Here is a 13,230-nt window from a genome sequence, read left to right as displayed (position 1 = left end):
TACCCCTTGTATAAAGCTCAGATCTAAGGACAACCCAGTGGCTTTTGCTGAGCTTAAAAGCATTTCTGTCCTCTTCTGAGCCAGCTGGTCTATACAATATTGTGTATAGGTGGTCCACATGGAAAAGCTGTGTATTAGTAAACCTGCGGGATGCAGCTTTTCCATTACTGTCTATGGAAAGTAAGTTAAGGGCAAAGCACAGGTTCACGTTAAAGCTGAAAGCATCCTGATGAATCATACATTAATTTGTTCTGCTCTCTCCTCCTATCAGTGTATTTGCTATCAGCACATGTGCACTGAAGCAGAGCCTGATTGGCTGCTAGTGCTGTTGTACAGGGAAAAAGAGGGACGATATCCAGACTAATGCAGTTTATTTATTTTTTTTATTTTGCATGGTTATCTTTTAAGTCCCCTTTAAAAACTCCCATAATATCCATGCTGTGCGACCCATGGGAAGATGCAAACTGTACATTTAGTTCATTCCTACTGAGAGGCCGCCATTCATTGAGGCACAAAATAGACATCTCCTCGATAGGAATGAATAGGATTTTCGTATGCTCCAAATTTGCAAGGGTAGCTGTGAGACTTGATGGTGTGGATCTCACAGGAGTATGGACAGGTCAGTATAAGGCTACATTTACACCTGTATTTTGGCCTGACAATGTGTACCTGCTAGAACCCCAGAGAGGGATCCCAGCTGTCTGCATCCAGGGCTAATCACTCGCAGATGATCGCCTCATAGGAAATACATGTGATCCCTCTCAATTAGTTGTAGGAGCTGGTGGCCTCCCATTGCTTTTCCTGCTGGGGCTCATGCATGTACGTGCTGTTGAGCCAAAACCCGGGTGCAAATTTGGCCAAAAGCTTCAAGGGGTCGCAAGTGTAGGGGTGAGAGATAATGGAACAAAAGTGTTGTTATACCATAATGCAGAATTAAATTAAAAATCATTACTATAAATCGCCCCCCTTAACTTTCAGAGGCCTGGTGGTGCCCCACAGAGACAGGGAGGGCCGACATTCCTCCTCAGGGTGCAGGTTACTAGGCATGGTGCGTGGTGAACAAGATAGAAAGATGGGCGCCAGTCACTTTTATGCTTGAACAAAGAGAAGTTTATTTCTCACAACAGGAACAATGTGGGAGAGAGAGGGGTAGGGCACAGGACACCCTTAGTCAAAAACAGCAGATTGGCAGACTCCTTAGACTAAAATGTAGAATAGGTAGACAGCAGTACAGGAAAAGATCCTTTAAGCTGAAACCAGAAATCTATACTTTGCAGCATATGCTGTCCCCTGTAGCAACAGTATTCAACTCATGAAAGGTGCAGGAACTCTGTGGATGAATCCATCGTGATGCTTTCTCAGGCTCTCCATGGTTCCCCGGTTCATGGCAGAGTCACCTCTGCTACTTTATCTCAGGTCTCCATCCCTTCCGTCATGCTTCCAGGTAATGTGCATGCTCTCCCTTACAGAGCCCTGAGCACATGGTTAGGCCTCAGGCTTCAGGCCTACCCAGACATGGGTCTGATTGGAAAAGGATACAGATCACCTGACTTCCTCCAAATAAATACCCTTTCCCAGCATGCTCAGCGACCAGTGTGATTGGCTGAGAAAAGTATACATATTTATAACCTGACTCACTGTATTTCATCACATTAAGGTAACAGTACCACCTACTGACAAAAGGGAGAAACACAGCTAAACCAGGATTAGGAGGAAGTCCAATGATCACAAAGGCTACAAATCAGCCAGGCTAGCTACCACCTAGCACAGGGATGTCAAACTGTGGCCCTCCAGCTGTTGCAGAACTACAAGTCCGTTCTAGCACATCTAAATATTTTTAGCAACCCTGTTTAGAACAAGGGTGCTACAACTATTTGTTTGAGTCTCAGCTTTAAATTGTGCAAGATTTGGAATTCTCATCCTCATCTCTGCTAAACAACTTAGCCAATGATAAGGAAAAGGAGGTAAGAGACCTTAATAATCGAGACATTAAGCCTCAAATGCATAAACATACATAGATTTGAGGCTTAATGTCTCGATTATTAAGGTCTCTTACCTCCTTTTCCTTATTTCCATTTTCTGTTCAACTTTTAATCACCCTTTAATAAAGAATATTATTTTAACTAAAAGTGCCTTTAAAGTCCAAATTTTTCTTCTCCAATTTCCGATACTTACCGGGATGTGGCACTCATACATGTTCATTGCGCCCAAGCTTACTGCGGCCTGGTAGCGCAAAAACAATCTATCTAACTTAGCCAATGACTTTAAATGAGTATGTGACTGAAGAATCCCTACTTCATTGGCTGCACACCTTTTACAAGATTCACTAATACTTAGTTGTTATCCTAAACTAGTTCCCTTTATTATTTCACATTCCATATAAAACTTTTACTTTACTCAGGGGTGGGGAACCTATGTCCCGGGAGCCGTATGCGGCCCTCAAAGTCATTTGGTCCGGCCCCTCGTGCAGCTGAGTCTGTGTCTCTCAGCTGATCTGTCAGAATGGAGCCAATGCTTCCTGTATAGTTCCGGCTCCGTTCTGACAGTTTGAGTGAGTCACAGGCGGAGTGATATCAAAAGCACTCTGCCTGTGACCAATACAGGAAACATCGCCTCTTCCTCAAGCGCGGCGCCGCTTCTAGCCAGCAGTACCAGCCAGAGCCATCAGTACCAGCCAGAGCCAGCAGTACCAGCCAGAAGTACTAACAGCAGTACCAGCCAGAGCCAGCAGTACTCACAGCAGTATAAGCCAGAGCCAGCAGTACCAGCTAGAGCCAGCAGTACCCACAGCAGAACCAGCAGTACCCACAGCAGTACCAGCCAGAGCCAGTAGTACCCACAGCAGTACCAGCCAGAGTCAGCAGTACCCACAACAGTACCAGCCAGCAGTACCCACAGCAATACAAGCCAGCACTACCCACAGCAGTACCAGCCTGAGCCAGAAGTACCAGCCAGCAGTACCCACAGCACAGTACCAGCCTGAGCCAGCAGTACCCAAGGCAGTACCTACAGCACAGTACCTACCAGCCTGAATCAGTAATACCCACAGCAGTACCAGCCTGAGCCAGCCGTACCCACAGCACAGTACAAGCCAGCAGTACCAGCCTGAGCCAGCAGTACCAGCCAGCAGTTCCTACAGCACAGTACAAGCCAGCAGTACCAGCCTGAGCCAGCAGTACCCACCAGCTATACCCACCAGCATTACCCGCCAGCAGTTATTTTCAAAACTTACCACCAAAAAGTCGACTGCTCTCCAGACTGACTGACGCAAACCTGGAAAACCAGTAGCTGGTAGCAACATCATCAATACCAGCTAACATCACACACCTCACCAAAGAGAAGCAGTTGCAGCTATCACATTAGGGGTGAGTTAATTAAATTTTTGACCAAATATAACAGGCACATTTTTAAGTTGATAATTTTGTACGGCCCCCGAATGATTTTATAAATACCCAAATGGCCCTTGGCAGAAAAAAGGTTCCCCACCCCTGCTTTACATGAACCAAATACAGTACATTCCAGGTAAATCAAATAGTGTGCAAAGTCTTATAGTTTGCTTTCTTTAGAAAGCAACCACAGCTTGGGTAGAAAAGCCTGTTCCCTTGGAGTTTTAGATTGCTCTGCAGTCAGTGAAGTTTATTTTTCCTGCTGAGTGAAAAGCTCCAGTAGGAAGCATGTCAGACCTCTGCAGAGAGACTACAACTTCCACACAGAGTAAAAGGGTCATTCTAAACAGAAGGGGTCTCCAAACTGATCAGTATGAGGGCTACATCATATATACTTTACAAATATTTGCAAAACAAAAAAAAAAAAAAAAACCCATCAGAGCCCAGCCTTACATCATGGTGCCAATCAGAGTTCTTTCCTTATATTCTGTTCTTATATATGTCCTCATGAGAGTTCCCCCGTTTACATTGGAGCACCAAAGTCCCCCTTACATGAGGATCCCAAGCAGAGACCCCCCCCCCCCCATATCATGGTCCTCATAAGAGTCTCCTATTTACATCAGAGCACCTGAGTCCTCATTAGTTCAGGGTTCCAAACAGATCACCCCCCCTTACATTAGGGTCCCTATCACATTACCCCGTACATTACCCCTTACATCAGGGGCCCCATCAGAGTTGCCTCTTACATCAGATGTGCACATGAGATATGCCAGTGACCCTAGCCATGGGCAGACAAGCTCGTGGCCGTAGTTTGGAGATTCCTGCTCTACAGTATTCTGGCAAGGGACAGGCTTTTCTACGCAAGAAGTGGCTGCTGTCCTGGACATGCAATAGTGTCTGGCAGCTTACCTTCTCCTTTATGTCTGCATTAGAGGCAAGACTCTCCTTCTTGCTGCATTTTTATCATCTCTCCTCCCTGTTTGGCTCCACCCCAGGCCATTCCAGGAAGTCTATATTAACCAGCGCACTGCAGGTCTGCTTTGCTGTTCAACAGTGTGTGTTAGTTTGTGTTCCTGTCTGCAGTGTGCTTCATCTACCTTTCTGTGTACCGACTTTGGCTCATCTCTTACCACTCCTGTTTGCCTGTGACCCTGACCTTTGGCCTGTCCCTTGGTTACCCTTGTCTGCCTGTTGTCCCGACCTTGGCTTACCCGTCACTGTCCCTTGTGTCCTGAGTGGCTGCTTCCCCTCTCTCCCTACGGAGCATGACCCGGGGGACCCCAGGGGCCGTGACCTGGGCCCAGCTGCAGCCAAGTCCATCCTCGCCACTAGAGGCTCTGGTGAACACCTGCTGGGTCTTAGACTCCACGCCCTGGGGAATCTTGGGCTCACGTTTCTGTCCATCTGCAGCAGTCAGCTACTGGGTTCACTACCTTGCGGTGCACCCCTGCCTCCAACAGGGTGCAGTTGTCACCTGGCCACAGGTGACCTGACAGCTGCTTTCTAAAGAAAATAGACAAGTGTTTGCACACCTTTTGTGTTGATATCACTGGCATGTGTTTAGTTGATTAAGAGCTCATGCACATGGACAATAATAGCAGTTTTTATGCCTATCGTAATGTCCTGACAGTCTCCTGTGCCTCAGGAGCCTCACGTGTCGCATACACCCTGCAATACAACCGAATGGCTGTGTTATGCAATAACTCTTGTAAACATCGATGCTTCTTTGCATTGGCGTTTGCCCAAGCATGTGCAACCGACATATTTTCTTAATGCAGAAGTTTTGCGTACAGACAATAAGTCAGACCTGCATGCATGGGTAAGTGCCAATGAAAAGAAGCTTTGGCGTTTACAGGAGTACGGCTGTGCACAGCCATTAACTTGCATGGCAGACCCTACCTGGAACTCGCAGCTCGATGGTTGCGTTAAATCAGCGGGAGATTTAAGTTAGGCATAAAAAAAGGCCTATTTTAGATCATGTGCTTAAGCTCCGTTCAGATGTATGCGAATGGGATGCATTTTGAACCACATCTAATTTGCATGACATGTGAATCGGTAGCCTTCTCAATGGAGCCAGTTCACATACATGCGGGCCAGTCACAGTGCATTTTTAAAGAGTCCTGTGTGTTTGTCAGTTAGGTTCATGTGTACTCACAAGAAAAATTTTGCACCTAAACCGGAGAACAAAACCGCTCCATTGAAAAAATGCCAGGAAACAGGCCTATGCACATATGTAAACTATCCCTTAAACTGAAAGTTCAGTTGAGCTTTAAAAAATAAAAGTGTGAGTACTAATGCAATTTATTTAAGATATAATTGGGGATAAAAGTAAAAAAGCATATGCTACACAAGGCATGGGCCTGTTACGTATGATTTGTAATTTATTAGACTTGTACAAATTGGTAAACCTGTAGTTTTTTTTTTTTTATTATTATTATTATTATTATTATATCACAAGCCTTTGTATGAAACTGAGAAAAGAAAGTGGTGGCTTTTCCCACAAAAATAAACTAGATGTCTGCTTTCTTTTTCCCATCTGAAATTTAATTCTGCTTGAATCGGATAAGGCCCCTTTCACACTTATGTGACTTGTCCTGTGACATGGGATTGCAAAGTCGCATGACAAGTCGTACGCCATGATTTCCAATAAGTAGCGTTCATATCTGTGCGACTTCAAGTCGCAGCGACTTCAAAAAAGTCCTTGCACTACTCTGGTCCAACTTTGATGCGTTTTGAGGTCCATCAACCTCAAGATTACACAGGCATTGATTCAAGTCCAGTCAAAATTGTGGCAAAATCATGCGACTTTTAGGTCGCACAAGTGTGAAAGGGGCCTTAGGTTCATTACAAACTATATTTATTGGATCAACAAACACTCATTTTTATTTTTCAGGATCAATTGAACTGAGATTAAGTGACATGGTGCGAGGAGCAAAGACATCTCAACAATGCACCATCAAGATGGCCAAGGACAAAGCTACGCCACGTTTCTCCATCTTTAGAAATAAGCGTATGAAAGGCTGGTGGCCGTTTGTCAAGCTCAAGAGTGAGGAGGACATCGAGAGGGAAGAACGGGAGGCGGAGGAAAAAAGCAAGAAAAAAAAGAAGAAAAGGAAACATGTTCGAATAGAGGATGTGCAGTATACTGATAGCAGTGGAAACGTCTACATTCTGGCGGTAAGTCAAGGGAAAGCCACATCCATTGTACAGACAGGCTCACAAAATCACTGGGGCTTACATTTACAGCATTGCCGTCATTGTCACCATTACAAATCCTAACCCTAGTAATGATATGCAGCCCCTCATTCCCATCCCCAGAGCAATTGCATGTAGACAGGAAGTGGCTGCAAAGAAGTTGCAGAGATCAGCAGCACTGAGATGCAACAAAGGAAGGATAATTGATTTATAAAGTATTTTGTTAAAGGGAAAAAAATGTAGCGTTTATGAAACAGAGTGATTTAGCAAACGAAATATCATACAGTTAGGGTTTACATCTAGTTCGAAGGGATTGAATAATGGATTCATAGCTATTTTCTTTATTAATTATAATCAAGACTCAAAAATAAAAATATTAACCACTTCTGGACCGGAAGATTTTCCCCCTTAATGACCAGGCCATTTTTTGCAATTCAGCACAGTGTTATGTTCACAGACAATTGTGCGGTTGTGCGACGCTGTACCCAAATAAAAAATTGATGTCCTTTTTTTCCCGCAAATAGAGCTTTGGTGGTATTTGATCACCTGTGCAATTTTTTTTTTTTTTTTTGCGCCATAAACAAAAAAAGAGCAACAATTCAGGAAAAAAAAAACCAATATTTTTCTCTTTCTGCTATATAATATTCCCAATAAAAAAAAATGTAAAAATCAAATTTTTTCATCATTTTAGGCCAATTTGTATTCTGCTACATATTTTTGGTAAAAAAAATCCCAAGAAGCGCAAAAGCTACCGCATGTACAAACTAGGGGAAAGATTTGTCATTTTTATTTTTTTTACTAGTAATGGCGGCAATCGGCGATTTTTAGTGGGAATGCGATATTGCAGTGGACCCCTAACTGACATTCTTGAGGGGAACAGTGACATTATTACAGTAATCAGTGCTAAAAATATGCACTGTTAATGTAATAATGACACTGACAGGGAAGGGGTTAACCCAGGGGCGAGCAAAGGGTTAAAAGTATGCCTAACGGGTGTTTTCTAACTGTGGGGGGATGGGCTTGTGGAATCAACACAAAGAACTGTGTTACTAAATAGGAGGAACACAGGCGCTCTATATTGATTCCTGAGAGAATAACGGTCTGCTGTGTTTACAACAGCAGACCGCCGTTCTCTCTCCACAAGGAGCGACCGTGGGTGCCCGGCGGCACCCCGTGAATCAACTTCCCCGCTAGCAAATGGGAGCGCACGCGTGCCTCTTGCGGTGCATGCACGCCCCCAGCATCGCTCCCGCGGATCGCAGTACAGGTGCAGCGATTCACAAAGCCGAGCCAGCCTGCTGCAGTATCTTTGTGGCGGGCAGTCGGCAAGTGGTTAAACAATGTAAAACATAGCATATTTAAATTATGAAGTGCAGTTTTATGTCCAGCTAGCAGGGGGAGCTCTATTCTCCTTTTATTGTACTTTCTAGTTTTTTTTCTGTACTACAGTGTTGAAGAAAGCCTGTTTTTTATAGAGATCAATACCTCAAGCTGAAATTTACAGCCACAAGACAAAGAATCATGGCAGTTAGACACGTGCAATACGTTTCAGTCCGAATATAAATTCAGACTAATTTTTGGTTATTCAGAGATTCAGATGTATCCGAATCTCAGAATTAAATAGCAAATTCACTGAAATTTGTATAGTTTAGTTTCGCATCTTAGTTTTAGTTTCGTATCTTAGTTTTCTAACAAATTCCAAACTTTCGGAACAATTTGAATTTGGATCAGTCGAAAAATGAACAACCAATTTGAATTCTGTGTGAAGAATAGCTGGTTATTAAGGGAAGCCGACCGCCGCCACATCCTTAACAATTAGTGACTCATAAGCTATCAGAGGGCTTCTAGATGGATTTTAAGGGTAAACCCCCACGCCAAAAAAAAAACGACGTGGGGTCCCCCTAAAATAAATACCAAACCCTTATCCGAGCATACAGCCCAGCAGGCCAGAAAGGGGGGGGGTGCGAGTGAGCACCCTCCTCCTGACCCATACCAGGCCACATGCCCTCAACATGGGGGGTGCTTTGGGGCAGGGGGGACTTCCCCGTAACCCTGGCCCAGTGGTTGTGGGTGGAGGGGTGCCGGGGGGGGGTGACATTGGAATCAGGAAGCCTCCTTTAACAAGGGGCCCCCAGATCCTAAGTGAATGAGTATAGGGTACATAGTACCCCATACAAAACTAATTCCAAAACAAATTAACTAAAGAAAATTAGTAACATAACTAATCTTTTCCAAACAAAACAAATGTTTCTGTTCTGCAAATGTCCAACAGGAGTGATTGGTGCTTTCTTGGGTGGCTTAAAGTGTATTTTACCCTAACATTTTTTATATTTATGATACGTGTCTGTTTTAACATGTACTTGTATTGAAAAATAGCATTCCTGGTGATTCTGCAAGTCCCCCTGCTTTCCTATTTCAAACTGACCACTCTAGACATGGAAGCACATCCCCTGCAGTCTCTAACCCCACCTCTCTAACCAGGGCTGTCTTTAACACAGGGCCAAAGGGGCAGCTGCCGCGGGCCCAGCCATTGTTGTGGGGCCCAAAGCAGCTGCCCCTTGAGCCCGCACTGCCCACAAATATTTGATAAGTGCATTTGGTAAGGCCCAAGAAAATATTTGCCCAGGGTCCAATCAATACTAAAGATGGCCCTGTCTCTAACTACACAAATGTTTTGCCTTGCATTTCTCTTTTGAACAGAATGGCTTGTTTTACAATGTAAGGGTTCACATATACTAAAGTGCCCATAAAAAAGTCTTTATTTGCTGTGCTGTAATATTTGATAACTCATGGTGCTCTGGGAATTCTTTTTCATGTATCAAATATTTATTTGGTAAAACGATTGTATACATAATATGGATAAAAAAAACAAAAAAAAACAAGTATAACATATAAAATTGAACACAGACTATTACAAGTCCTATGAGGCATTGCAAGGCCGTCAGTAAAACAAGCATGACTCCCAAAGGCAGAGGCATGATGGGACTTGTAGTTCTGCAACAGCTGGGGGGCTGCAGGTTAAAGCGGAGTTCCGCCCCCCCTCCAAAAATTTAAAGTCAGCAGCTACACTGCAGCCTACTGTAGCTGCTGACTTTTAATATTCGGACACTTACCTGTCCTGGAGTCCAGCGATGTTGATACTGCAGCCGATGTTTCCATCAGCTGTCGGGTGCTCTCTCCGCCTTTGCTGGTAAGGGAACCCGGCAGTGAAGCCTTGCAGGTTCACGGGCGGGTCCCTACTGCGAATGCCCAAAGCGTGCTGCGCATTCGGATTGGCTTGGCAGCGGAGGGTAGGAAGAGGGGATCTAACTTTGCCATGGCGTCGTTCCCGGAAGTGGGGAAGGGTACCTGTCAAAAACAGGTACCCGTTCCCCCCTACCCCCTGAAAGGTGCCAAATGTTGCACCGGAGAGGAAGAGGAAGCAAATGAGCGGAAGTTCCACATTTGGGACCGTGTTTGCGTAATGTGTGTTGAAACAGCCACTTGCATTTTCTATCAGACGCATACCAGGGTGACAATGCAGGCTCAGACCTGGGGGGGGGGGGCAGGGACAGAGCGTTGTCACCCCATACCAGGAAGTGCCTGACAAGGACCTTTATGGAAGAATCACTATTCTTATTATTTTTTAAGCTTTATTTACTTAAAAAATGTTACATTCAGTCAATGAAAGCTGTCAATGTCAACATATTGAATATAACTATTGAACAAGTTAAAGCCGCTATGGTGATTGGATTTACAAATGCTTTAGGAAACAGCAATTATGCCTTGTTACTCTGTTAGCCATACAGCTGAGGACATTTCCGCAATGGTGATGTGCTCCACCATTACTAGCTTCACATGCATCCGTTGCAGCTAGGTCATGGACAGAAATACCTTTGGTTTGAGGATTATCGCACCTCAAAGAGACTGACGCCAGAGCTCAGAGGAGATTTAAGCTTTTATTCATACTTTCTAACATTTTAAAATCTCAGATCAGGAAAACGTCAATCCCTGCCCCATTTTTACCCAGCGTCACACAGATTTTCCCAGCTAGCCCATAATAGATCAAAGCTACAATTGGATTTGACTTCCCTGCAACATAATTGAATGAAACAGCAAATTGTAGGGTGCTGAGCGGTGATACATAGCTTGATGTAAAACAGAATCACCCGGTACTCTGCTTTCTCTTACAAAGATGTAACATCCTGCTCATTAAAGGGGATGTACAGTATCTCACAAAAGTGAGAACACCCCTCACATTTTTGTAAATATTTTATTATATCTTTTCATGTGACAACACTGAAGGAATTACACTTTGCTACAATGTAAAGTAGTGAGTGTACAGCTTGTATAATAGTGTAAATTTGCTGTCCCCTCAAAATAATTCAACACACAGCCATTAATGTCTAAACCGCTGGCAGCAAAAGTGAGTACACCCCTAATTGACAATGTCCAAATTGGGCACAAAGTGTCAATATTTTGTGTTGCCGCCATTATTTTCCAGCACTGCCAGTGCCAGCATGGAGTTCACCAGAGCTTCACAGGTTGCCACTGGAGTCCTCTTCCACTCCTCCATGACGACATCACGGAGCTGGTGGATGTTTGAGATCTTGCGCTCCTCCACCTTCCGTTTGAGGATGCCCCACAGATGCTCAATAAGGTTTAGGTCTGGAGACATGCTTGGCCAGTCCATCACTTTACCCTCAGCTTCTTTAGCAAGGCAGTGGTTGTCTTGGAGGTGGGTTTGGGGTCGTGATGTTGGAATACTGCCCTGCAGCCCAGTCTCGGAAGGGAAGGGATCATGCTCTGCTTCAGTATGTCACAGTCACAGTACATGTTGGCATTCATGGTTCCCTCAATGAACTGTAGCTCCCCAGTGCCAGCAGCACTCATGCAGCCCCAGACCATGACACTCCCACCACCATGCTTGACTGTAGGCAAGACACACTTGTCTTTGTACCCCTCACCTGGTTGCATCTAAGTGTATCTTGGTCTCATCAGACCACTGGACATGGCTCCAGTAATCCATGTCCTTAGTCTGCTTGTCTTCAGCAAACTGTTTGCGGACTTTCTTGTGCATCATCTTTAGAAGAGGCTTCCTTTTAGGATGACAGCCATGCAGACCAATTTAGTGCAGTGTGCGGCATATGGTCTGAGCACTGACAGGCTGACCCCCCACCCCTTCAACCTCTGCAGCAATGCTGGAAGCACTCGTACGTTTGTTTCCCAAAGACAACCTCTGGATATGACGCTGAGCCCGTGCACTCAACTTCTTTGATCGACCATGGTGAGGCCTGTTCTTAGTGGAACCTGTCCTGTTAAATCGCTCTATGGTCTTGGCCACCGTGCTGCAGCTCAGTTTCAGGGTCTTGGCAATCTTCTTATAGATAGCCTAGGCCATCTTTATGTAGAGTAACAATTCTTTTTTTCAGATCCTCAGAGAGTTCTTTGCCATGAGGTGTCATCTTGTACTTCCAGTGACCAGTATGAGAGAGTGAGAGCGATAACACCAAATTTAACACACCTGCTCCCCATTCACACCTGACCTTGTAACACTAACACACTAGTCACATAACATCGGGGAGGGAAAATGGCTAATTGAGCCCAATTTGGACATTTTCACTTAGGGTGTACTTACTTTTTTGCCAACGGTTTAGACATTAATAGCTGTGTGTTCAGTTATTTTGAGGGGACAGCAAATTTACACTGTTATACAAGCTGTACACTCACTACTTTACATTGTAGCAAAGTGTAATTTCTTCAGTGTTGTCACGTGAAAAAATATAATAAAATACTTACAAAAATGTGTCACTTTTGTGAAATACTGTAAATCCTTTTCAGTTTGTTTTTTTCTTGTCCAGTCATTTTTATTAAATAAAGTTTTCAAAGTTACAGAAGTTGCCAGAGTTATAAATCATATTGTAAATTGAACGTTATTAAAAAAAAATTAGCTTTCAGTTTTCAATTATTATTAATATTATACAGGATTTATATAGCACCAACAGTTTGCGCAGCGCTTTACAATATGAGGGCAGACAGTACAGTTACAATACAATTCAATACAGGAGGAATCCGAGGGCCCTGCTCGTCAGAGCATACAAGCTAAAAATGTGCATCTCTGTAATTTTCTGTCAAATTAAATGTAATATGGCAACCTGGAGGCCTTCTGGACGCAGAACTCCAGAAATGTCATTCCCTGCTTCCTTACTGATTTTCCAGTAAGTCTGCACTAAGATACAAGTCAGATTTTAGGCATCTCCTGCAACAAAAATGTCATGACCGCTGATATGCTCATACAACCAATTAACAGACCAATACCTTCCCCAAAAATTACACTAAGACTGATTTCTTTGGAAAGGGCTAGGCCAAAGCCTTATTGAACTTTTCCAAATGTAACAAATAACCAATGCCTGTCACAAGTACAGAGCATCTGGAAAGTATTCACAGCGCTTCACTTCTTCCACATTTTGTTATGTTACAGCCTTTTTCCAAAATGAATTAATTCATTATTTTACTCAAAATTCTACAAACAATACCCCATAATGACAACATGAAAGAAGTTTGTTTAAAATCTTTGCAAATTTCTTAAAAAAAAATCCCTTGTACATAGGTATTTACAGCCTTTGCTCAATACTTTGTTGAAGCACCTTTGGTACCAATTACAGCCTCA

The 13,230-nt window shown here is 43.8% G+C and overlaps 1 protein-coding gene across 1 annotated transcript in view; it reads left to right on the top strand.

Annotated features, from left to right (window-relative positions):
• LOC309567011 (fer-1-like protein 4) overlaps nt 1-13,230 on the top strand; it is a 243,812-nt gene that overhangs the window by 218,710 nt on the left and 11,872 nt on the right. The window contains exon 43 of the mRNA XM_082272328.1: nt 6,280-6,563. Within this exon, the coding sequence (XP_082128454.1) occupies nt 6,280-6,563 (284 nt within the window). The remainder of the gene's footprint in view (nt 1-6,279; nt 6,564-13,230) is intronic.

Source organism: Pelophylax lessonae (genome assembly GCF_965119305.1).
Source record: "Pelophylax lessonae genome assembly, chromosome: 11".
In the NCBI taxonomy this organism is placed as follows: Eukaryota; Metazoa; Chordata; class Amphibia; order Anura; family Ranidae; genus Pelophylax; species Pelophylax lessonae.
Note: the sequence above shows the minus strand (reverse complement) of the source record. Positions and strands in the feature narration are given on the sequence as shown.